Consider the following 25,180-nt stretch of genomic DNA (forward strand, 5'->3'; position numbering starts at 1 on the left):
ATCTCGGTTGCACCCGAACACAATTCTCGCCTTCCCTCGTGGAAAAGAGAGAACGTGAGACAGGTCACAGGTCACAGGTCACATTGACGGCGGCAAAGGTTCGGACATGATTTCGCCTGAGGGGCGTGTCCAGCGTACGGGAGGATGTCGGCTTGTTTTTGCTTCCGGAGCAGCGTCCCCGGGTTCCCTCTGCCGGGGGAGAGCGGCATCTGGCCGGCCGGGAGGAGAAGCAGAAGGGCGGACCGAGAGCAGCCGGCAGGACGTCGACGCGAGGTGAGGAAGCAATTGTGGCTTTTCTTCTCTTTTTCCTTCATTTCGCGGAGAAAGGAATCGCGTTGGGCCTCAGATGGGGCGTTCTAGGAACCCAGCGTGGCTTTTGTCTCACGGTCAACGAGGATTGACTTGCTTCCCTCAGAACAACAAGCTGAATTCGGAGGCTGCTTCAATGACCGTTAGCCAATCATGTTTTAGACGCTTGTCACTTAATGAGGGAAAGCCCAAGTATGTGGTCACAAGTATCGGCTTTGTTTTCATCTTATGTTTGCGTCAATGCTCAATCATCTTCTCCACGAGGAAAAACAATATAGGAAGCATGTGTCATTAGTTTTGAATGTTTGCATCTTTTTGTAATCGTTCCACTTTCACAAATGTGTTTGACATCACTTGAATTGAACGTTCTCTATGTAATGCTAATTCACAACAAATGCAACGCTCCTCGTTCATGCAAAAAAAAAAAAAAAATGGAACACTGCCATTTTAGTAAGCATTTTGTCACGGGGGTGAACAGGAAGAAACCTTGGTGGAACCACGCCTGGATCTTTGATTGAGGCTGGGATCACAAAAAGTTCCTAGCAGTAGTTTGAGATGCAAGAATAATATCACTGAGGTGTACTGGATAGTCCATATCACACAATATCTACACACCTATTCGCTGTTCTATTCAAGAGAGTAACGCTACCATATGTCAAACAATGTCTTTGCGAAGCAAACACACATTCTCTTGACTTTGCGCGCCTTGCTTGGCACTCGAGCGGTCTGGACTGGACATCGCCAGCAATAATCGTTCCCAGCCTATCCGCTTGCAATCTCCAGATAAGGCGTAACGTGCCCGTTTGTTTTGTTTCTATTTTCCTCGGGAAACTCTGGGACGGATCGGTTCCATTATCTGTAGAGTCGAAAAGGCCTACGATCAGTCCGAAGAAGAATATGGCGGGATCGGGGAAGCTTTTTCTAATCGGGAGCATAAAAAGCACGACGTGTTGAGCAAACAAATCCTTGTAGATTAGGAGCATTTGTGGGTTACATGTTTTTGGAATCGCATGTTGGGCCCGATGAAAGGCCCCCTCAGTGACGTACCGACGGCTAATTGGATTGGTCCAAACGAGTAAATGCGTCGCTGTCCGTGAAATGGTAAAACGGTGCGCTATCGTCCTCGCAGCCCCGCCTTGCTCCACACCTGCCTCCGACGTGTGTGTGTCTAAATATTGTCATTACTAAATGCTCTGAGTTGATATGCCGTCCTCCCTCGTCTTCCTTTTCTTTTAACATCATCGTAAAAGACACCGACTGGCCTTGTAAACTGTCGATGCGTCAAGAGTGGCTGACTTTGGAGAAAACGAGTCCTTCAGGCGTTTACAGGCCACCTTTGGTGACAACAAGCGCTGCGCACGACTCTTTGCCGTCGTCTGATAAAAGCGCATCTGTTTACTACCAGCAACAATTTAGTGACAGAGCTATATTGCGTCCACAAAAATAGCAGCGCGTGCCGGCTGCCGCCGTGCTTGTGTATTACGCTTGAATTATGTCGGCCGTACTTGAACTGTGCGGTCAAGCTTATGCACAGCGGCTGACGAGAAAGGAGTGTGCGTGTTGCTGCGTGCGTGTGTGCGAGCAATCGGATAAAGAACGCGGAGATCCGTTATCGCCGCCCCGCTTCCCTTGTGAAACAATACGGCTTGTCCGCCCCTGACCAAACTGTGTGGATGTACTGTACCGTGTGTGTGTGAAGCCCCGGACCGGACCGGACCGGACAGAATGCTGAATTCAAGACAGCAGAGAGTCGATTCCTTGCAGGCTGACAGCTTGTCAAAATGCAAAAAAGCAACGTGGCTGCTTGATCGACCGGCCGCAAAATGTGTGCGCATTGGGGCTGCTGCAGTGGGGCAGACACCCGTGAGGTGTGTTTGAACAGAGAAGCCCCCCCTCCCTTCATTCTGCAGGGTGGGACACTAAATGACAGGGGGCCATTTTCTGCTTCCATCTGCCTAAATAGTCTCGCCAAGAGCTGGCAGTTTTCATCTAAACGCTCCAAATGGGCTGCCCAGCGATTGTCAAGTCTTTCTTCTGACGAGCTCCTTCGGACGTCATCGTGTTGAACAACTGGCGTTGGATAATATTATTTTGGAATAAATCCACAATGGAAATGGAGCATTTCAATATGCAGCAGCATATTCTGTATTCTATATGTACTGTCGAGCCGGAAAAGGCGAAGGTCATAAAGGTCGCAAAACCTTCGAACCGAAATCACGTATGCCGCCACCGGCATATTACGACTTCAGCTCAGTGAGCGTTGAAAGGACCCCTTCGGGTGCGTTGTGCTTTCTCTTCGGCGTTGTCTGTGTGATAGCGCCAAGGATGAGGGATTGCAAGGCGTAAAAGTGTGATTTGATGAGAAAGTAACGGTAGCATACGAACGGAAGCGTCTCCTCGGTCCCGGCTGTTCGGTTTCGTTTATTTGATATGGATCACGAGAACGTCGACGAAGCAGATGCGTTGCTTTGCCGTTTTAGCACGAGTGCTCATTGTCAACACTTGCTCTCTGGAGTCCGACTCCTTTCAAGCAAACGTTCAGTAGTACAAGCATGGCTAGAGCCAACATGTATAATTATGGGGCAAACATATTTGACTTCAGGTATAAGGACACAAGAAACAATCAGAACCATTCACTGTAAATCAGACTCTTCTTGCTTTTGTTTTGTCCATCATTATTTGACAGGCATAATAATCAATTGTTGAAGCATGACTTGGGTTTGTGGACTTTAATTTTATGCCCTCCGTCAGTTTTTCTTTTTTCTTTGCTTGCTTGCTCGCTCGCTCCCTCGCGCAAGGCGTCCTACCACATGAACGCTGGAAAGTGACGAAAGAATGTGTCAAGGCATCAGGTTGCTGTGCGACTCTGCTGCATGTTGGTGGCTTTCTTCCTCCTCCCCCTCCTCCTCCTGGCTGGGATCTCCAGCAACATTTATGCTGACTGGCAAATGTTCAGCTATTAGTGGGCGCCTCTAATGCATACAGAATCAGCAGGGCGGTGGAAGTAGACCTTGCCAAGTGATTTCAGAACCCCGCTAATTAGAAAGCATGCAGGAGGCTATTTACTGTATGGATTAGTGTGTGCCATTTTGGCCTCCTGGCATCAGTTGTTGCTGTCTAGATGTTGTTTCGGTAAGCTCTGCATTGACTTGTGGGATGGAAGGGCTCCCAAAGTTATTCAGCCAGCCTGACTGCTTCTGCCACACAGTATCTGTGTGCTACGACAGCTTGGAGCTGGAGATTTTTGTGGACAAAAATAAATCCGGCCTGGGTTGTATTTGAACATACAAGCGGTGTCATTCTTTTGCTATGTGTGTTTTGTTTTACATTGACCTCCAACTGGAGGGTCAATGAAGGACTTTCGGCAAGCAACAACTTCACGACTTCGTTAGCGAGCCGTCGTCGGGATCACGGCTGCTGCGGACGTGGTCGGGCGCTGCCGGAGCCGAGCCCCCAATGGACCGCTTGCATGAGAGTGCTTCGATTGGAGATTTTACGTATAATCCGATACTTTTTTTTTTTTTTTGCTGATATCGCGCCAATATCAAATATCAGATCAGGAGACTAATAAAGGAGGTATCAAAACATTTGTTATTCGTTAAAGAGCATCCTGTGAGCGTTAATTGTTTTTGTCTTAACATTAATAGAGGCTAACTGACTTTCACATTCGGATTTGAAAATGTTGCTTATAGTTTAATATAGGTTTTAGAGGTGCAGCAATTAATTGACAACTATTTTGATAAGAAATAATCATTTAGACCTTGTTTAACTGACAGTTGTCAAAATCTTGGGAATTTTAGCCTCTCAGCAGTAAATCATCTCAGACTTCTGTCGTCCTCTGTGAAGCAGACTGATTAGTTTTCCCCCCCGCAAAAATAAGACCTTTGCAAACATCTGCCTTAACTTTGGAAAACAATGCTCAACACGATGCATCGATCAGTCAAAAGAAATCGACAGATGAATGGATAAATAAAGTAGTCATTAGTTGCAGCCCTAATAGACTTTACTGTATGTCGGCGATACCGTTTCCATTATTTACTAGGGGAAAAATATTTTCAAAATTTTAGCTGTGACAAAGAAGGCCTAAATCCTCCGTGAGAGCACATTCTTGTTGGATGAAGTCAAGTGGACTACCTCTGCCAAGGAGACTGTTTCATCACTTTGTTTCCTCAAAAACTGCTCCATCAATTGCTGTGGAACTAAGAAAGAAGCGGTCAAATCTCAGTGCAGATCCAGATAGAGGTGCCGGATTGTTTTGTCTCCTTTCTCCTTGATTTAAGGCATACGCAGGAGATGAGCAAATTGCGATTGAGTGCCATTCCGGTTGTTATTTGTAAACCCTCATTTCTCACAAGGATTTGTGTTCAATCCATTTGAGCAACTCTGGATATCAACATATTTGGATTTTGACTATCCACTGAGAGGCTAACATAGATGGAAAGGAGGTCTTGAAGAAGCCTTCGGTCGGTGTGATAGGAGCAAAAGAAGGCCGCGGTGGAAAAATAAAGAATAAGAGCGAGGGGACTGGATGACGGAAAGCGCCGCAGAGGGGGCGACCGTTGCGGCGGTGTCTGTGGCTCCTCTGGCAACGACAGGACATTCCTTTTCTGATGAGTCACCCTAGCGCTCTGATCCGCTTTCTTTCCTCATCACGTCTCGTTTTTACCGCGGTACCCGTTTCGATGGCCTCTCGTATCGGGATCCCCTTCGCCTTTTGTTCCCGGTTGTTTCCGTGTCACGTTAGACAAGTCTGCGCTGACGATAAAGCCTTGTGACATTTCGCACTTTGTGGTGAAATGTTGAAGCGCAAGGCAACATTGGCGATGCAAAAATAAACGCAGTCACAGATGTGTGTTGTTCATGCCCAGACTTCCTTCACCCCTCGGACATCCTGTCAGGCTATGACGATTCCTTGCCCTGCTTCCTCACACTTCTCCGCTTTTAGCCATGTACGCCGCGGGTGGCCCGAGGGCCAGATTTGGCCCGCCACATCATTTTGCGTGGCCCGCGAAAGCAAATGAAAATTGCTAATTGTGTTCGATTGTAATAACGTTGAGATATTGCAAGCATTTTTTGTTACCAACCCCCCTTTGAAAAGAAATGTACTAATTCAAAAATATATTTTAGAGGCTTCAGATTTTAAAACGAGTTATTCATCAGTTTCTCGTGTAATTATGAGGTGATAATTCCTTTTATATGGGTTCACATTCTTCATAACGGCCCTCAGAGGGAAGCCATAACTACGATGTGACCTGTGACCCCTTGTGTATACATTGGGCGAACTCCAGTAGATTTTCTTTTTTACAACCAAGGTTCTGATTTTCCACATACAATGACAGAAAAGGTCAACACAGCCCTGTTCAAATGCCAAGATAAATAATTTAATAAAACCTTTTCCACCATTAAGATGACCAATAACATTACAACACCCAAACATAAATAAATAAATAACTGAGGTAATGTGGTTGCACAATAACACATTTTCCCGCATGCATTTGGGAAATTTGTGTTCTTAGCTACAGTGAAGCATAGTGCTTTGGAGCTGTTTTTCTTCAGCTGCAACTGGGGCCTTGGTCAAAGTGGAGGGAATTATGAACAGTTCCTAATACCAGTCAGTATTAACTAGGGATAGACACAAATTCCCTATTATGAGTGCGTTTTGCGCATGTATGGTTTGGACGGTGCTGAAAAAACCCAACAACAACGTAATTGAACTGATTCACTTCAGATATGTACAGGTAGATGCGAGGCGAATTTTGAGCTCCGTGCCCACGGCGACGCTATGCTAGGAAGGTCAAAGTCCTCAGCACATTCCACGTGTGGACGGCAAGAAAGCCAATAGACACGTTGTGCTGCATATGCTTACGTAGAACGAGGACGTGGGAACTTGCCGTAGCGATGGCGAGATGAAGCTTCATGAAGCAGAGCAACGCTTCAGCTATTGCTTCGAGTAATTTGTCATTTCCTGACGCTTCACATGCACACGGGTTAGACATAAAGATGGCATGGACTTAAGCGGGCAGAGTACTTTGAAAGTCCTTATTAAGAAATCACAGTTTATCACCATTTTTGTTTTAAGTTATTCAAGAGCAAGATTACATATTTTTCCTCTCCCAGTGAGGTTTTATTGTACCCTACTTTCTTGCAACACAATACACACCTTACCTTTGAACAAAATAAGAAACGGTGGAAAATGCAGTTCTTGATAAACAAGTGTAACTGATAAGCCTCAATAATACTTATTATTATTATTATTATTACGACGCAATCCCGCCTGCGGTTCTAACTCACTCGAGCGCCGTCTGCCAGGTGGTACAGCCGGGCAGCGAGGCTTCGGACGTCATCACTTCCGGCTCCTCCCCTAAATGAAGCCCGCCTCGATACGCGCTTGGCCCCTTCCAATACCTGACACGCGCCTCGAAGACTCGGCACGTCTCGTAACATCACTCGAACGAGGAGTCCCTTTAACTTACTCATAAAAAAATATATATATATTTTTAAATGCTATATATGGATAGCATTTACTTTGGCGTTGACACAAAAAAATAGCCCTCATGAAAATTGGTTGAGAAATGAGCAAGTTACGACGAATATTTCTGTCCATGCATCGCCTTCTGTGGGAATGTCGACCTCCCCAACATGGCCGTCACACAGGCATGTCGGTTAGCCGGGCTGCTACAGTGAATCCATTGTTCATATCTATATTATTTACATTTACAAAAAGAACTGACTGATAGACATGCTCAGAAAGCGTGTTGAGTTTCTTCCTGGCAATTATTGTTTTTGTTTACACAGTAATTATTGTATGATTATTTTTTGTTTGTGGCTTTTTTTATTTTATTTTTTATTTTATATATAAACAAGTAGAAGTTCTGCGCTGCAGCTTTAATGTAATTTTTCTTCAACAATTCTGTGCTTCTGAAATTAGGGGAGCGGTTTGGGGAAGATCCTTGTCTGTTCCAGGCCATTTCCACACATACACAAATAGTTTCAAATATTGTATGCATATTTTTCTATGAAACAAAATGACATGTAACGACGTTCTCACCGAATGTGCACTCCTGTCATTTCATGCAATGACAGAGATAACTGTGACTTTATCACAAACTGTGTTTCCCGAGCTCCGTCTACTCGAGCGGGTTTTAAACATACGTCGAGGAATGGAAGTGTCTGAATGTGCGACTGAGTCAGCTGTTGCTTTTTCAGGCTTCTGATTGGCCAAAATGCACTCGATTCTCGACAAACGTGTTCTCGTGTGTACAGATAATGTATTAAAAACCCTGTACTTGGGTGGACGTAGATTTCTTTTGACCCCAAACACTAAGAAAACATGTTTTGAAAAATATCTGTGTACATAGGGTATGTCCCTAAATTGTGATGACTACTTCTTTTTCTTCTGACTTTTCACTCTCCTCCTCCTTTGTTTTGAATGCTGGCTTTCAAAAAGGAGCTGTCTTAAATGGCGGGAGTTGGGACATATTTTCGAGCAGTATGTTTAGCTTGGTGTCAGTGTTCATGGTGTGGTTTTTCCTCCGCTCCCTTGAACGCCCCCCCCCCCCCCCTCCCCCCACACACACCCCAGCCTCCGGAAACAAGAGGCTGGATTAAGCGGGGAGGAGGCCTGGAAGGGATAGGGGGTTTGTCTGGGAACAGAGTGAGGGGTTAACAGCATACTCTCATACCCCCCCTTCTCACTTGCTCCCGAAGTTCCAAAATGCAGGAAAGTGTTTCCCAAATGTCCCCTCCACATCACCCGCTTGAAAGTCCAGGAACGTGCGTTCTTTTACTGTAAGCCACCTTGTTTGTGACCGAAGGACGTTTTCGGGTCTCCCTCAAAGTCGCTTAGCAACTTCCCGTGCCACTGTCATGGCAGTGTTGAGACTACGATAACGATCCACAGTGACAGCCTCATCACGCACTGATAAGCTGTTGCATGTGCTCGTGGTTAAATGCTCGCAAGTGGTCATCCTCACCACTAATTCTCAGGCTTGTATGTTAAACCATTATTGTCATGCAGCCCCGTCTTCCAAAAAAAGCATACCTAAGATTCTTTGGCACGCCCTGTAAATTTCTGCTTTTCTTTTGCTACGTGGTCATTTTCTCACCAGCTTTCCCGCCCACAGAGAAACCAGACCAGTGGAAGTGTAATGTGTACAGTGCGCACACACACACACACACACACACACACACACACACACACACACAACGGGACATTCATGCAAACAGTCCTTGAGTGTTATTTTGAAGGTTGACTATGCAAGTTATTTTTGTATTTCCTTCACACTCCGTGCACCACAATGTATAGTAGCCGAGGCAGCACGCTGAACCTGTGCGTGGTTTTGTACTTACACAAAATGGCTTGTTTAGACTTCAGTCTCAGTCGTAGTGCCATTTTGTCTCTTATTATTTCCTGTGTTTGAAGCCACAAGGGTACACATGCACACACATTCCATGTGTACTTGCTTTGTTGTATTGTCAAGCTTCAGTAATTGTGGGACAATTTTTTTGTAAAAGGGTAGCTGTTTCCATTCCTCAGGCGGTCCTGTTTTTTTATCTGTTGACTGTACTTGATGAATAATGTTATAACTATTGAGCAGTGTGACTCGCAATATGTAGTAAGTTTTAAGTATCCTTCACAAGATGTGATCATTATTCACAAATGCAGAAAGAGTACATCTCTCTGTACATTGTATATGTGACAAATGAGATAATACGCATGTCTTTTACAAACCTTTAAGTGTTAAATGTCAGCATGCCGAGTACTTGACGTGTCCTGCCAGAAAACAGTATGATCGTTGCGTTTGTGCATAACTCTTCTCCATCAAAGTGTGGATTTTGCTCTCGACCTCGTCTGTATCTAGCAAAGTTTTGATTCATATACAGTGTTGGGAAGATGACTTTGGAAATTTAGTTGGTTACCATTACAAGTTACCCTGTTGAAAATGTAATAGTGGAGTAACTATTTCAATTACTTAAAGTAACATAACTAATTTATGTTTGATTGAAACTTTGCATAATTTTCAATGAACGCATCAGGAGCCTTGGCTGTTTCCTCTGAAAAAGTGGATTCAAACCATAGATCAGTGGTGTCAAACTCATTTTTGTCAAGGGTCCACATCGTAGGTATGACTTCTCTCGGAGGGACCTCTACCACTGTGAACCCTGTTTTGGCAAATCTTTGTCTGACATACATTTTCCAACACAACCTATATAAATGAAAGATTACTGTAATCGTGCATTGTAATTACATACAGTATACGGAACACATTGATGAATAACCAGTTTTTAAATCAGAAGCCTATAAAAACATGTTTTTCAACTATTAGATTTCTTTTCAAAGGGGGATTGGTAACAAAAAAATGCTTGCAAATATCGCAATGGTATTCCACCCGAACACAATGAGCAATTTTGATTTTCTTTCGCGGGCCACATAAAATGATGGGGCGGGCCGGATCTGGCCCCCGGGCCACCAGTTTGACACCTGTGCCATAGATCATAATTTTGGCAAGAACCACAACAAATAATAGATCGAAAACAAAACATGAAGTGTAAGTACATCATAAACAATGTGTGTTGCATTATATGAGTACACCATGTGGAAAACCACCATACCATGTTGACCTCATGACAAATGTGCACAATTTAGACATTATGGCTTCATACAGCAAACCAGATTTCCATTCAAAAGTCCAAAATTGTCAAGATGAAATTGTTAAAAAGTCAATGTTATTTGATGTGTTCAAAAGTGTAACTATGAGTCTAACCTTTTCAAAACTAGAGGTAGACATATTTGGAAAAGTGTCATGTTTGAGAATGGCACATGACCAGAGAGAGCCAATCAGAAGCATCTGCTTTAAAAGGAGGAAGTGATGCGAAAACAAATCTGAGCTTTTGCTGTTATTTTTCAAATGTCACTGAAATTGTAATCATGGAAATCTCTAAAAATAACCTGCACTTCAATTACGCACGCACTCCCAGTAATGTAATGATTAAAATTACGTACATTTTGTAATTAAATTACGTAATCCTGTTCCGTGTAATTAGTAACTCCTCAACACTGTTCATCCATTTATTTACTGTTCATACGTTTATTGCAATAATGGCGGCAGGAATGTTTTCATCTTGGCTAATTTCCGCGTGTTGTCGAGTTCGTGGCGTCCGTGCAAATGTCGAGGACCGGTCGTCCTTCGCCGCAGCCAATGAACACAAAGCCGAGAGTGATCTGGGAAGCTTGCTTGCGCTTGTGTAACTGGCTTTCCACGTTCACATCCAAACTCAAAACATAGAAAAAGACCCCGTTTCATTTTTCAGAAATTTGTCAGTTTGGACGTTTATGTCCTGGGCCTCTTCCTGCCGCAGTTTTGCTTTCTTGTCCATCTTTTCGGTAGCAGAGGGGCTTTGTCACCAGTTGCGGAGAGAGACTGGCAGCAGCGAGGCCGTAAATTAGTGCTGTAGAAAGAAATGGTGGCTTTTATGAGCGTTTGCAGAGCAATTCTGTTGTAGACAAAAGGAAATGTTTCTAGTCTGTTGGGAATAGTGGGAGAACTGCAATGATGTGAACCTCGAGAGGGAAGGAAGGAAGGAAGGAAGGATGCGAGGTCGATCAAACTGCTTGCAGAAATCCACTAGCTCTTTGGATGTAAACGCTGGGTCCAAGGTCTGGTCAACGTCGGTGCACACGTAAAATGAAACAAGATGGCGGTCACGTTGCAGCTGTTCCCTTCAGTCAGGCAATCCCCCGACTTAACTGCCACATTGGCACACGCACAAACAACAGCAGACTTGGCAGGGGTCAGAAGTCAGTCGTTGCTGCGACACAACCCGGATCTGATGACCAGCCCTCCCCCGTGTGGCTGTCTGGGCTTTGGCCTGCACTGCACATTGAACTGTTTACAAGCGTGCGTGTTCGTGTCACCCTCCTATTTGCGATGCTTGTTTGTGCTGAGTGCCAGTGGTTCTGTGCCCACAGCGGGGCCCTGTAATTACACCAAGACCCCCTTATCCACAGCAGGGATTACTCAGAAGGGGACTCAAAGTTCCAGTTTTACAGCATAAATGCAGTTCTGCTGATGCACCACTGTTGCTCCACCCGCTTGTGGAAACTTCTTTTTGGATTTTTCATTTCGGTCTGTTTTTAAAAGCGGCTGTCATGATGTGGAAAATGGAGAGTGTTTAGTTGGTTTCACTTCACCTCCCAGCACTCTGGATTTGGACCTTCACCACAAAGTGCAAACTTTCAGCGATAAATTTGAAGTGTTTACTCTCCTTGGTTGAACTTGAGTGTCTTTCATGCATAGCAGCAGAGCCTCCAATAAGTCACATAAAGATATCAGCTTAAATGTCTGCAAGGACGCGTAATACAGTACATTGAAGTGTCGCTTTTGAAATTGTAAACTGGCTTTGGCTTGTTGAGGATGCGCCTACATCATACACAATTTCCAGCTGTTAGCATGCGTCCGGAAACATTCCATCATTTTTAGGCAGTAACCAGCCGCTCCCACGAAGGATGCAAATTTATTGATCTTTGAAGACACTCTGAGCCCCTGATTGTCTTCATAGACCGGGAAGTTTAACATGGTGGAGTGTGAGCTCTTCAGTTGTTTACTGTTTACAATTGAGTCAATTTATGGAGACCAGCGAACCCAAGTCGCTGAACCTGCTTCTCTGCACGTTGCAATTAACAAACTCATGTGTAGCTTCACAAGCCCATCACAAGCACGTCTCCACAAGCTAAGGACGGTCGGTTTGTTAACAGGATTAGAAAATTAAAAAAAATACATGAAACTGAGCAGAGGGCTACAAATAAATCCCTTCCAATTTAGGCCAAGATCAGCTTAAAGGGTGGATGGAATCATTTATTGCCAAGTGTGGGCAGTACTCACAACATCCAGCTGATGGAGCTACGGTGAAAAAAGTGCTGTGTACAACACTCACGTTGCAGTGTGCCAATGACTCGAACTAACTAACTAACTAACAGGGATGCAGTGGAACAGTCTTGGCTGGCACTATCATTTTTCAATCAAAAACATGTTTAGAACTGTTCAACTTTAGCGGAGAGCTTCGCTTCATCGGTGCCTTTCTATCTTTTCTTTTGAAACCAAGCGATTATTATAAGTGCTCCAAGCCTCACTGTCGAATTCTGTTGATAAAAGTCTGCCAAGTTTGCACTGTTTTGATTTTCTCCTTTTAGTTTCTCGCTGCAGGAAGCACATCGCCTCCTCTGGTCGTGTTTATTTGTATAAAGGGCTGGAGTAGCACATCAGAGCTGGAATCCCGGGTCACCAGCAATGTATGCCGGGGAACGTTTCATGCTTTTTGTTAGGTAGACGTCCCCATAAATCGGCGTATGTTCTCACACGCTTATGGTACGCTCACTTGTTGCAGCAGGGTCCAAGGGACCACACGTGCCTTATCATTTTAGTCCCAGAATGCAATGTTGATGTCAATATTTCAATGACGTTTCCCTTGTGCGGTACTCTAATTGGCGAGAGCATAAGGTCCACCTGCGCAATCTAATAAGATCCAGTACAACATCTCTCTCTACAAGAATGTACACGAGGAGGAGCACGGCGCGTTCAAGCAACGCAGCACGGGGGGGTGGGGGGGAAGGAAAAGCCAAACCGACGCAAACGCTGGACAACACCCGTCCTGATAGCCGAGACAGTGAGAAAGTTAACAGTATTTGTTAAAGTAATTTTATTTCAGTAAGTTAGCACCCATTATTTCTGTCTGTTGTAATGTTGATTTGACCTAAGCTTATGTCAGTAGCCAATCCTTGAATGCCCCCTAGAGGTCATTGTTTTAACCTTTTTCTAAAATGCTAGAGAATAATTTTGAAGGTACCATACTCGGTATACAGTACACGAGTATATACAATAAATGAACAAGCCATGTAAATAGACACATTGCTCCATTTTGTGATCGGTTATTGTTTTTTTTAAACTTGCTGATCGGCCCCAAAAATCCTCATCGTGTAAAGCCTCGTATTCTTTTCGATGTGTCACTGACTTGAGTTTTGCTACTTGAAGATAGTTAAAAATGCATGAAATGACATGCTAAGCATTATTATGTTGCATTATTTTATTGACGGTTAATCTTCAACTGTGTGAAGCCTGAAAAAAGGGATGTTCCTCGTCTGTTTTTGCGTCAGTAAAAATCGTCGGGCTCATCCACACTCCCATCTCTGATCAAATAGCCTTAAATACGGAGTCCAGTGCCATAGTCGTAAGCACGGTATTTGTGTGTAAAAACGTTACGTAACCCTTGAAAGTCCTCTTAGTCTTTGTAACTCGTTTTATTGGCCACAGCTAGCTAATTTGAAACTGCTGCTTTGGAATTTATAACTCGGAAGTGGTTTTCTCCCTGCGGCTTGATGTGGGAAACAAAGCAAAAGTTTATCCCATGACACCCCATTATACTGGAATGACATGGAGCCAAATAAATTTTTCCTGCATATGCTCATACATACTTGCTCATAATGAATGAAATTATAGTTTGGAAATAGAGGAGAAAAACAAATGAGGACTTTCTGCAAAACATGTGCAGTGACCCTGAAGAGTTTGATCGTCCACTGCTTGCACTTGTTTTCTGACGCTGACGCGCCACGCCGCCGGTTGGGCGAACTCCCATGCGCCCTCGAGGATCACACGGTCTGAGTCTTCATGCTGGGAATCTGCATTTTGTTTTGTTGTTGAACTAAACTCACTACAGTAATAAGTTGGCAAGATATGTGAGCACGAAAGTAAATATTTGTATTTGTATTATGTTATGTATTTGTTGTTTTTTATTTGTCTTTTCTGGAATGCCACTTAACTTTTAGATGTGGTCCAAGATCTAAATGTTGCCTTTCTTTACAGACACTTTCAAGCTTCCATGACTTTTTATATAAACTGTAACCCTAGGATCTCGTGGAGATTTGTGGGATTTTTGCGGTTCAACCGAGCAGCGGCAGGCTGGTGGTGTTGCAAATGTGCAGTGTGCACGATGCAGTGTCGATTGTTAGGAAGCGTTGCGGTGGAGAGCTGCTGGTGGGAGGGGCCGAGTTCACAAGCCTCCTGTGACATCAACTTTATGATAGTTCCAGTTAGCGAAGGCTCTGCAGCAAAGCGAGACACACTGAGCTTTATACTCAAATGAGTCTTGTTTTCCCGTCACACAGCAGCACGCACGCAAACCCACACATATTCATGTTTGATGGCGGCTGTGAATAATTAATGCATCTTTATTTGTCCCTCCGGTGTTCCGGCGTCATCTCTGTCTCTCCTTTTCAGCCCCCCTCTTTCTTGCTTGCTCATAAATCCGGTTTTTATGTTTGTCCCTCCCTCAGGACGCCGCTGCCTGTCTTAGGCCCTCACAAAAGAGAAACGCAGATGACCGGCATGGACGTGCTCCGTCTGTATTTTGCATAATACTCGGCAACTGGTAAGTAGAGCAAATGTTGGAATGTTTTGAACTTTGAAGCAGCTTGTTTCTCGAGACCAATCAGTCACCGAAATAACGAAACACCGCAACGGGCAAACGGCAGCCCTGTGGTTTGGTGAAATCCACAAAATATTCAAGGTGAGCAATTCATTCAACATTACGGGCTCCATATTGGTAGACTGTGCAATGTTGATTTTCATGCCAGTGCGTGTTTGCCTATTTTAGTGATATGGGTAGAGTGAGGTATTTCGTCCTAATTCTGACTTTAATTTCATTAGCAGAATCTTTTAAAAGAAAGTCCGGCACTCACTTCCGCTTTATCTTGATGTCGCTGTGTCGTAGTTTTAATGTCATTAAGTTGTGGCTTTCTCGGCCACTGTAGGAATGTATTTATTTTCAGTCAAAGTAGCATAACAGTCCAGAACCGTAATCGTAATAATCATAATAACCCTAAAATGCACATTTTCTTTCTTTATTAACACTTCATCCTTGTTGGAGGTCAGTACGCCACTTAGTCACATTCTTGTCATATATGATCATGATAGAATTAACCAAATGAACGAATCTAATGGTGTGTTTGCACTGTACTCAGTACTGTACTGTCAGTTAGATATTGGATATCCAAAAGGAATTCACTACTAAGTGAATGCCGAGTGAATAATGGACCGATATGCAATAATAAGCGTTTCTTCATACAGGCCAGAAAATTATTTCATTCAATTGCTGGCAAACGGCTTTATTGCGGCTTTATTACGACTGAAGACAAATTCCTTGTGTGTTTTTTGGACATACTTGGCAAATAACGATGATTCTGATTGTGGTTGGCAGGGGGACACTTTGTATTTTGTAATTTTTGTTGTGCACGTTATGCGGAATAACGAGGTCACCTGGGATTGATTGGTACTTCATCCTCTATATTTTTCAATGTGGTATTAAGCGCTGCGCTGTCGTGAGGTTTGACACAGATGAATTTGCTCTCTGAGGGCACCGCAAGACTCAAGAAGATTCTTGACATTCTTCTGCTGATGATTCCTCCTTTGCTTTCCCCCCCCCGGGTGGTGCTCAGATGTGCAGCCGAGCGTGTTGAACCTTGAAACGTGACCAGCGCCGCTCTATGACTGACCTCCTGTCAGGTACGCAAGACACACACGCACACACGGATGCATACTGGTGACACACATGGTTTCACACATGCTGTGTATGTGCTAGGGATTTACATGAAATGAGAACCCCCAGGCTCGCACCCCCGCTGCTCAATGCTTAAGTATACAGATACAAATTCTGCTCGAGGGTATAGGGTAAACGTATGTCAACAGCTACTGATGCCAAAAGAGTCAATGTTTTAAAAAGGAAACTTCAATATCTCACAATGGACAGCCGAGCTTTTGGGGTCGGCGCTATTACCGGTACCTACTTAATCTTGGGAAAATACATCTTAACGTTTCAATGCAATGCTGGCCGACACATGAGAAATGTCGATTTCTCAGTTACTGTAATAATTCCTGACTCACATTAAACTTTACATAGTAATTTTCTTTGCCTAGGGATAGACATCAATAAGCAGGGATCTAGTTTGATGTGCGTCCCGTGTCTGAGAATACGCATAAAACATGATCAATCTGCACACACAGCATTGCTTACCTACCTGTGTGTGTGTGTGTGTGTTGCTGCTGAAGTGCTTCAGCGAGTCATTATCCACTAAATGTATGAGTCCTCTCTTGGTGCGATCCAATCAGAGGCAGAGTAGGGCAGGTTATCCTTCAAGAAGTACAGCGGAGACATTTTTTCCGGACTGGATAAATGTTCACTGTTGTGCTAACACCCGTCGTGCAGCTAGCCGGTGGCAGAACGGCTTTGGACCCGTAGATTCACACAACCGGGACACTTTAGGGAAAGTTAATTGTTTATTCTGTTCGCTAGCCCGGGAGCTAACTAGCTAGCGAGCTAAGGAGCTAAACAGCTTGCTCGATCATGGCAACATCATTTGAAACAGAGGTCACTAATTGGCGTGATCCACGCCCGGACCCAGAAGCAGTCCCATATGGACCCACACAGTAATAATACTACTATTACTACTACTACTACTACTACTACTACTACTAATAATAATAATAAGAATATTTTTTCCCAATAAATGTGTAGTTAATACGGAGCACCTAAAGGGACATGGGGGTGGGCGAAGAAACTTGTTTCACATTCGAACGAGAAGGTTTCTCATTCGAATGAGAAACGTCTACCTGTGAGTGCTAGCTTATTTACCTGCTAGCGGTAGCTTCCTGCGTTCGGGTAGCTGTACAGTAGCTTATTTACAACTTGCTACCAGCGCATGTCAGCTGAGAGAATGGCAACAGAAGAGGCCTTGCTCTCTTTCCTCAAAACAAGGAATATACCTGATAGTGTCATGGACCAACTAAAAGAAGCTAAGGTGAGTATAAATGTAAACTTTCATCACACAAATATAGCAGTATAGGCTATAGAATAGCTGAGCCATGTTTGATAGTGTGTGTGTGTGTGTGTGTGTAAATAAGCTACCACTCACAGGTAGACATTTCTCATTGTAACGAGAGAGTTTGTCGTTAGAATGAGAAACACGTTTCTTTAGTTTTTTCCCCCATGTCCCTTTAGAGGGGCTCTGTAAGTTAATTATACAGCACAATGCCAAATTTGTATAAGAACTGCACATAATTCTGCTGACTTTTGTCAGCACAGATGCAAACATGAATACAACATGAGAAAGGACCACTATAGACGGCTAAAGTACAATCTGCGTTGTGCCATGAAAAATATAAATATTGCTAGTAAACAGTTGATATTCATCATGTCACTTTCACAGTATCATGCAGTGCATGTAATTACTGTTGGAAAATAATTGGTTATATGAGGTGTGTCAGAAAAAATACATGACTGATGTCGCAAAAGATCAAATTTAAACTCTCACAACTACAGGTTTTCCCCAGCACGTCTACAGATCCTACGATGTTTGCTTTGTTCAGCGCGTCGTTTTCTTTGCCTCTTTTTGATGTAATATTTTTACGTAGTGCCCCCTAGTGTTCTGACTGAGATGCTATAGTTCGATGAAATTGTACCTTTATAACAAGATGACAAACTTGTGTTCCTCCTTTTATAAATTAATGCCTTATGTTTTGATACGCGGCACGGTGGACGACTGGTTAGAGCGTCAGCCTCACAGTTCTGAGGACGGGGGTTCAATCCCCTGCCCCGCCTGTGTGGAGTTTGCATGTTCTCCCCGTGCCTGCGTGTCTCCGGTTTCCTCCCACATCCCAAAAACATGCATGGTAGGTTCATTGAAGACTCTAAATTGCCCATAGGTGTGAATGTGATTGCGAATGGTTGTTTGTTTGTATGTGCCCTGCGATTGGCTGGCGACCAGTTCGGGGTGTACCCCGCCTCCTGTCCGATGATAGGTGGGATGGGCTCCAGCATGCCCGCGACCCTAGTGAGGAGAAGCGGCTCAGAAAATAGATGGATGGATGTTTTGATACTAACAAGAAATACCAAGTTTAAACTGATATCGCTTTATATTTGTTTGAAATTGACTCATTGTAAATGTTTGTAGATAGGAAAATGCAGTTTCTTGCTATATGCCCAATGTGAGTTTAAAAAAGAAATACTGTTATCTAAAAGAAGAAACCAATTGGTCCTTCATTATTAAGTGAATGTCTCATTTTCTCTTGTGTATTCATAATTGCTCTTTAACCAAGCAAAAATATAATTTATCCCTATACTTGATTATTCCGATAGAATTGTCAATGGAATACTCGATTACTAATTGCAGCACTACTGGATGCAAATTCTTATTTGTGACAGGTCTGTTTAATGTCACTTCAATAAGTGAAAAGCTACTACTAATTGGTTTTGAAGGGGCAATAAACTAAGCCCCCCCCCCCTTGATGATTGGTTTTGAAGGTGCAAAATTTTGATCAGTCTCCTAGTTTTCTTATAAAGGTTTAATGCACTCATCAAATTGGTTTTGTTGAATAAATATGGATTTTAAAAATATAATGTATGAATGCAGTATATAATATGTACATATTTATTAAACAAATATTATATATATAAATGTTTTTACTTTGCTGGTAAAATGACTCGAAAGGACTCGAAACTCAAAGTATAGGACTTGCGATTTGACCCGGGACTTGAGGGCAAAGACTTGAGACTTGCAAAGCAATGACTTGTTCCCACGTCTGGTCCCACACTTCCGAGGAATGAAGGGGAAACACAACTCACACTCTTGTGTATATTTGTGTTGCATACCACGCAGGGAATCCAGATTCCAAGAATACACACACTTTTAGGGTTTCCCTCCATCCGAAGTTGACGTTTACATTGAGCACGTGGGCGAAGTCCAGCGTTAAAGAAGTTTCAAAGTTCCCACTGCTGCTGAGTGACCTTTTGTCCTTTTCGGAAAGGGCATACATATGAAAAATACAAGAGGATTAATGAAATGCCTAAAATAAAAATTAGAGGTGAACATTATAGAAAAAAATCTAAATGATCTCGATTTGAACAAAAGTTGCAAAATTGATGTCGGGTCAGAAGATTTAATGGCAAACCAATTTGAATTTTGATTTGATCCAAATTGGACTTGGGTGGAAATTTGATTTGGGAAAATCCCAATTGATGCTCAAGTCTCTGGGTCAGACTCATTTGTTTGTTGTACTGTACTTATGGATCTTAATGGAATGAATGTAAAGCTCCATCCAGATTCAAGGGAACAAATGTAAAAGTTTCCAGTGCAAAGTAGCGCTTTTGTGCTGTCTCCTCATTCGCCAAATTCTGATGATGAAGCATGAGGAGCGACTGGGTGTTCGGTATCTTGCTCAAGGAAATTGATCACAGGGACCGAGCGTCGAACCAACAACCTTCGGGTTGGAGACGACCTCTCTACCGCCTGAGCCGTGCTGCCCCAGTAACAAAAGTTGAAGCCTTTGCGGAGGCTTTTTCAAATGCATTTACCTGTTGGTGTCCTTTCTCTTTCAGTGGATCTATCTGACCGCCACGATGATGTCGATAGACGTGAGCAATCGCAACGGCCCCTTGGCCAAGCCCCCCACTTCGCTCAGCCTGCGCTCGTCCCACAACCAGGTCCTCGGCAGTGACGTCATCAAACAGGGCTCCTCCACACCGCCCAAGTGTCGCAAAAAGTACGCACTGACAAATATCCAGACCGCCATGGGCCTCGGGGAGGCGGTGCCGCCCTCGTCGTCAGCCGATTCGTCACCTTCACAACTGTTGACCCCCAACAATCCCAAACTGGCCAAGAACGGGGTCAACCAGCTCCGTAAAGCCGGGCAGGATCACAATAGAAATACAACAGACCTCAGTCTTGAGTGTAATTCTGAAAGCATAACGGATGATATGAGCGTTAACACACCTGAGGAGCCTGAAGGTCACGCGGGGGATGATGCCGAGGTGCACCCAAGCGGTAACACCGACCCCAAGTCGGGCCACGGGTCAGAATCGGGGAGTGGCTGTAATGTCGACACGGCCCACGATCTCAAACTCAACGGCAACACGGGAGATGTTGTTTATCTGTTGAACGGTGAGGTGGAGCAAAGCGATATCGGCATCCTCTCCCAGAAGGAACTTATGTCCCTGATGAAGGCTGAGGACGACCACGAGGCGGCGGAGGAGCACCAAAACGAGGAGAAGAAACCGTTATTGTTGATTAAGAGCGAGTCTCTAGTGAATAATACCTCGTCAACTTTGCCGATCGTCTCAGACCTCCACTCCAAGGACTCCCCCGTGCCCCCTCCGCCTTTCCCACCCAGACAAGCCAGCCCAGAGGACACACCCCTCCTCTCGGCAGCCTCCTGCTCCTCCTCTTCCTCGTCCTCTCCAGAGACCAAGAAAGACAGGAGGACCGGCGCAAAGACGGACTGCGCTCTGAACCGGATCCAGAACTTGAACCAGAGTGATGAAGAGTTGAGTTGGACCACGTTGTCCCAGGAGAGCAACTCCCCCGGGGAGACAGGTACGCACACCTTTTGATGTAGACTTTGTAGGTTTGCTTTGATTTGCTGTCCCTTGGGCCTTTCATCCATTTATAGGGACTTTAGTTTTATGCCCAACTTGGGACATTGCTCCAATAGAATAACAAACACTCCAGCCTGCAGTAAATCCCCCAGAATCCCTCTGGGACAGCCAGTTCTTCCATAGCCTCAAGAGGGTGGTGAGCCATTTAGACCGCATTTTTTGTGTGTGTGTGTGTGTGTGTGTGTGTTGTTGAGTAGCAGCCCTAATCTCTCTCTTAACTTCTTTCTCTACTGCCGCTTGCTTTTTGTCTCATATTCCCAAGAGTTAGGTTATTTTAGATTCCGATAATCCTCATATTTTATTTCATCAATTTTTCAATACGGCTTGTCCTGGTTCGGGTCTCTGGTGAGGTATCCCAGCGGACTTTGGGCAAGAGGCAGGGTACACCCTGGACTGGTCGGAAATGAATCACGGGGCATCATACAAGGTCCAAGTTCCTGAGTTGCAGCTTGACTTTATTATGTGCTCCAGTTTGATCCCCCTGGAGGAATTCATTTTAAAAGTTGCTCTCTCTTGCCCATCTTGATAAGATCTTTTTCCAGAGGCTTCATGCGTCTTGTTTCTGTGGTTAGTTTGGCTCAGAAAAGTGTGATAGCACATTTTACGTTCTAATGTATTCAATTGGACTATCTACTACTAATATCAATAGACTTCTTTTGTCTTCTTTCTTCAAACTTTCGGTGGTTTATTGTTCTTATCATCGGCAACAAAGCCTTTCTGACCCAAGATGACAGCAGTAACTCATGTCAACGGTGCGATTATTGGCTCCATGTTCCTTGTCAACTCCTCTTGAGTGTCTTTCTTTTTCTTTCAAGGAAACCAAACACTTCTGACATTGAAAATTTGAACCCTACTTACTTTGAATGTGAGTTGATTAAGGAGGTCTGATGTAGGTCAGGTCAGATTGAGAGCTACTTGGCATCCCCGACCCGGAGAGGGCACGCCACCCTTTTCCGACTGAAGACCACGGTCTCAGATTTGGAGGTGCTGATTCTCATCCCAGCTGCTTCACACTCTGCTACGAACTGCTCCAATGAGAGTTGGAGGTCACGGCTTGATGAAGCCAACAGAACCATATCATCTGCAAAAAGCAGAGATGCAATACTGAGGCCACCAAACCGGACCCCCTCTATGCCTCTGCTGCGCCTAGAAATTCTGTCCATAAAAGTTATGAACAGAATCGGTGACAAAGGGCAGCCTTGGCGGAGTCCAACCCTCACCGGAAACGAGTCCGACTTACTGCCGGATATGCGGACCAAACTCTGACTCCGGTCGTACGGGGACCGAACAGCCCGTATCAGGGGGTTCGGTACCCCATACTCCCGAAGCACCCCCCACAGGACCCCCTGAGGGACACGGTCGAATGCCTTCTCCAAGTCCACAAAACACATGTAGACTGGTTGGGCAAACTCCCATGCACCCTCGAGGACCCTGCCGAGGGTGTAGAAGCTGGTCCACTGTTCCACGGCCAGGACGAAAACCACACTGCTCCTCCTGAATCTGGGATTCAACTTCCCGACGGATCCTCCTCTCCAGCACCCCAAGGGATCAATTATTTTAAAAAGGAATAGGATAATTTCTCTGAATGTTCTGACCTCCTCTTTCCATGGCTGTGTTGTATTGAGCACAATAATACAGCACTGCCATTGAGAAGTTCTGCATGGATATAGCTCAATTAAACAGTACAACCATAACACAATCCTAAAAATGCTGCGGATGTCACGTTGGTTGTTGTTCTTTCGGCATGTTTTTTTCAGTTATTTCGTTCATTTTCGTTTACTATAATATCCTGTAGATCTTGCCTCTCGTGACTTGAAAACATCTGCACGTTTAATGTGTTTCATGTATGATGAGCATCAACTTGGCTTGGTGTCTTGTTGCTGCCTTGTTTCTGAAACAAACTAAATTACTTTCTAGATTTCATATTTCTCTGAGGATTCCCTCTGCAGTCGGCAACGTGTAGTATTGATGGAAATGAAAACAATGCATCCTGTTTTGTTTTCTGAAGAATGTCTAATATTTTTGGTGAATTCATCGACATTTAACTTCTCATCTGCCTCCCTCTAACGCTGACAAAGCTGTGTTGTTTTTCCCCGGTGTGTGTCAGAATCCTCTCGGGATGTTGCGGCTTCGACGGCCTCTATGACATCGCTTTCGCGCTGGGGAGCCAAAACCGCACACACAATGGTGCATGGTCTGAAAACACTCTACAACACTCACAGAATTGAAGTTGAATATTTGGCTTTACTGCGTCACGATTGCTTCAACATCCAGATTTCTAATCTTCATCGCTACACCTCAACTCTGATTAGCATAAAAGATGGCCTACAGTCTTCTTTTTACTCATGCGGATGGCGACCGCGCTGACGTCACTGCGGCTATCCCGCACGCAGTTTGCCTTTATACTCGAGCGCAACCCACGCGCGCTGTTTTGAAAGTGGGCTGCAGTTCTCCTCCAAGGGGGTGTCGCTACGGCTGGTATTGGCTCGGACGCCACAGGGTGGAGTTTCCGCTGAGTTTTCTGGCCTTTTCCGGTAGCCGTTTTTACTTTCCTTTCCGTAACAAGGAACAAAGAAACAACAATGGCGACCGTGGAACAGTGTCTGCTAGAACAAATGGACCTAGATGACCAGATGATACGTTTAATTATGCTGCAAAATCCATCGAGAAGGCGGCGGCGGCGTATGTGCTATGTGGAACCGAGAGGAACGCTGATTACATCATCACAGCATGTGACTAAAACGGACCAATCACGGGAGACGATCTCCGCGGCATTCTACGCGCAGCATCAATTTTTGCCGCGTGCGCGTCAAGCGACGCAGAGGGGCCGCACGGGCCAATTCGACGGTCACTTGATGCAATGCGGGCGTTGTCGGCAGCGCGTGAGTATAAAGAGGCCTTAAGGATTGCTAGGGCAACCATGTGACAGATGTTTGAGTGTCGTTCAGCCTGTTAGTGTGTTTGCATGCAGGGCAAACTGAAACTGAATATTGTAACCTCTACAGAGCTCGGACCCGCCGTCTAAATCCCCATTCGCTATCGATAGCCCTCTGGTTAAGTCCTGGTCGCAATCTTTGGGGGTTTTCAGATTTTGTTTCAACACCAGAAAGAATACGCGACTGCATTTTGGCTGCTGCGTTTTAGCAACTTCTTTTCCCTTTCTGAAAAAAGCTGTTGCAAAACGCTTCTTTTGAGCTGAAAATGGCTTCCTTGAACCAGGATCCCTTCCCGTATCGTGGCCGTGGTCTGTCGTACGCTGGTGTCGGTGATGTAAAATGTGTAAATCCACGCTAACTGGCTACATCTGCTTCTACTAAGCCAGCTCGTTAGCTTAGCTGCTAGTTAGCGGTAGCTGGCAAGCTCTCGTCAATCATCTAGCACGATGTGTTGAATGAATGTTGCATAACGTTATCCAATTTATCTGCCGCGGTCGCAGTTTTCCATGAACATCCGTGCAGCTCCTCACGGCAATGGGACGCCTCGATTGGCGGAGATTCTCGTCCCGGGGACATCCGTGCTCTGCGTGAGAGTATTGATCTCCGTGAACCATGGCTACAACTGCAAATGCGTCAAAATGGCAACAGAAGTAAACAAAAGCATTGCAGCGTTTGTCAGAATAAAATACGTACTTTGATTCATTCTCATCCGAATGCAAAAATTAGGATTTGGAATATGTTTTTTCAAGCAGACCTGCGAGTGAATCTGAATTTGTTGGTGGCGCTCCCCTCCGTCTTTTGCCTTCTCTCCCCCTTTCGTCGTGTCCCCCTCCCCCGCCTCTCCAGTCCTCGTCAGCCCCTCTCTTGCAATGCGCCCCCCTTCACCGTCTTCTCTCCTGTCTGTCTAGGGTTGTGCGTGTTTGGCAACAGCTCTGGCTTTTCTTGCCGTATAAGGCAGCTGGCAAACTAAACTACAGTATGATGCTGGGGAAAGACTACATGCTGGCCATTGTCATTGTCAATTACGAGGGTAGGTGTGTTATCGGTCTCTCTGTCACTGTGGGCTAGTTTGAGCTGTGAATGGGACTCCAAGTTTTATGACACAGGCAGTTTTCTGTGTCTGCCGTTCGTGTGCATGCTGTTGCTATAAAGTGTCTATTGATCGGATTAGTGCAGGGTGTGTGTTTGTGTGTGGGCATTTACCAAACATTGTGTGTGTGTGTATATATCTTTTTCAGTTTTGCGACACAAGCTCTCCCCTTACGCTCAACTCGCCGGCTGGATGCTAACTGTAGCTAATGTGGCTAAATAGAAAGGAGCACATATTTGTATGAGCACCACAGGTAGCGTGCTCACGGCTAGCCTCGGCGGCGTCACGCTAAGACTCTGAATCCTGCGACCCCGCGTGGGCTGATGGTGCCAGAGGGTGACGCTGCAAACGTTGAAGCACGATGCAG

General features: G+C 44.7%; 1 protein-coding gene across 8 annotated transcripts in view; it reads left to right on the forward strand.

The window, feature by feature from the left end:
- Positions 1-187: 187 nt before the first annotated feature.
- The window catches only part of LOC133403871 (amyloid beta precursor protein binding family B member 2-like), a 77,327-nt gene continuing 52,334 nt past the window's right edge, over positions 188-25,180 (forward strand). For 6 of the 8 annotated variants that reach the window (XR_009768743.1, XR_009768741.1, XR_009768744.1 and 3 more), the window contains exons 1-4: positions 188-273; positions 14,636-14,868; positions 15,797-15,863; positions 19,732-20,725. Coding sequence is in view for 1 of the 8 variants with exons in the window: in XM_061679235.1 (XP_061535219.1) it covers positions 19,753-20,725 (973 nt within the window). In the remaining 7 variants the exon portion in view is untranslated. Of the gene's footprint in view, positions 274-14,635; positions 14,869-15,796; positions 15,864-19,731; positions 20,726-24,410; positions 24,754-25,180 lie in introns of those variants that run through there. The other 2 variants (XR_009768742.1, XR_009768747.1) reach the window with 2 other exon arrangements.

The sequence above is a fragment of the Phycodurus eques genome, chromosome 6, assembly GCF_024500275.1.
Source record: "Phycodurus eques isolate BA_2022a chromosome 6, UOR_Pequ_1.1, whole genome shotgun sequence".
Taxonomy (NCBI): Eukaryota; Metazoa; Chordata; class Actinopteri; order Syngnathiformes; family Syngnathidae; genus Phycodurus; species Phycodurus eques.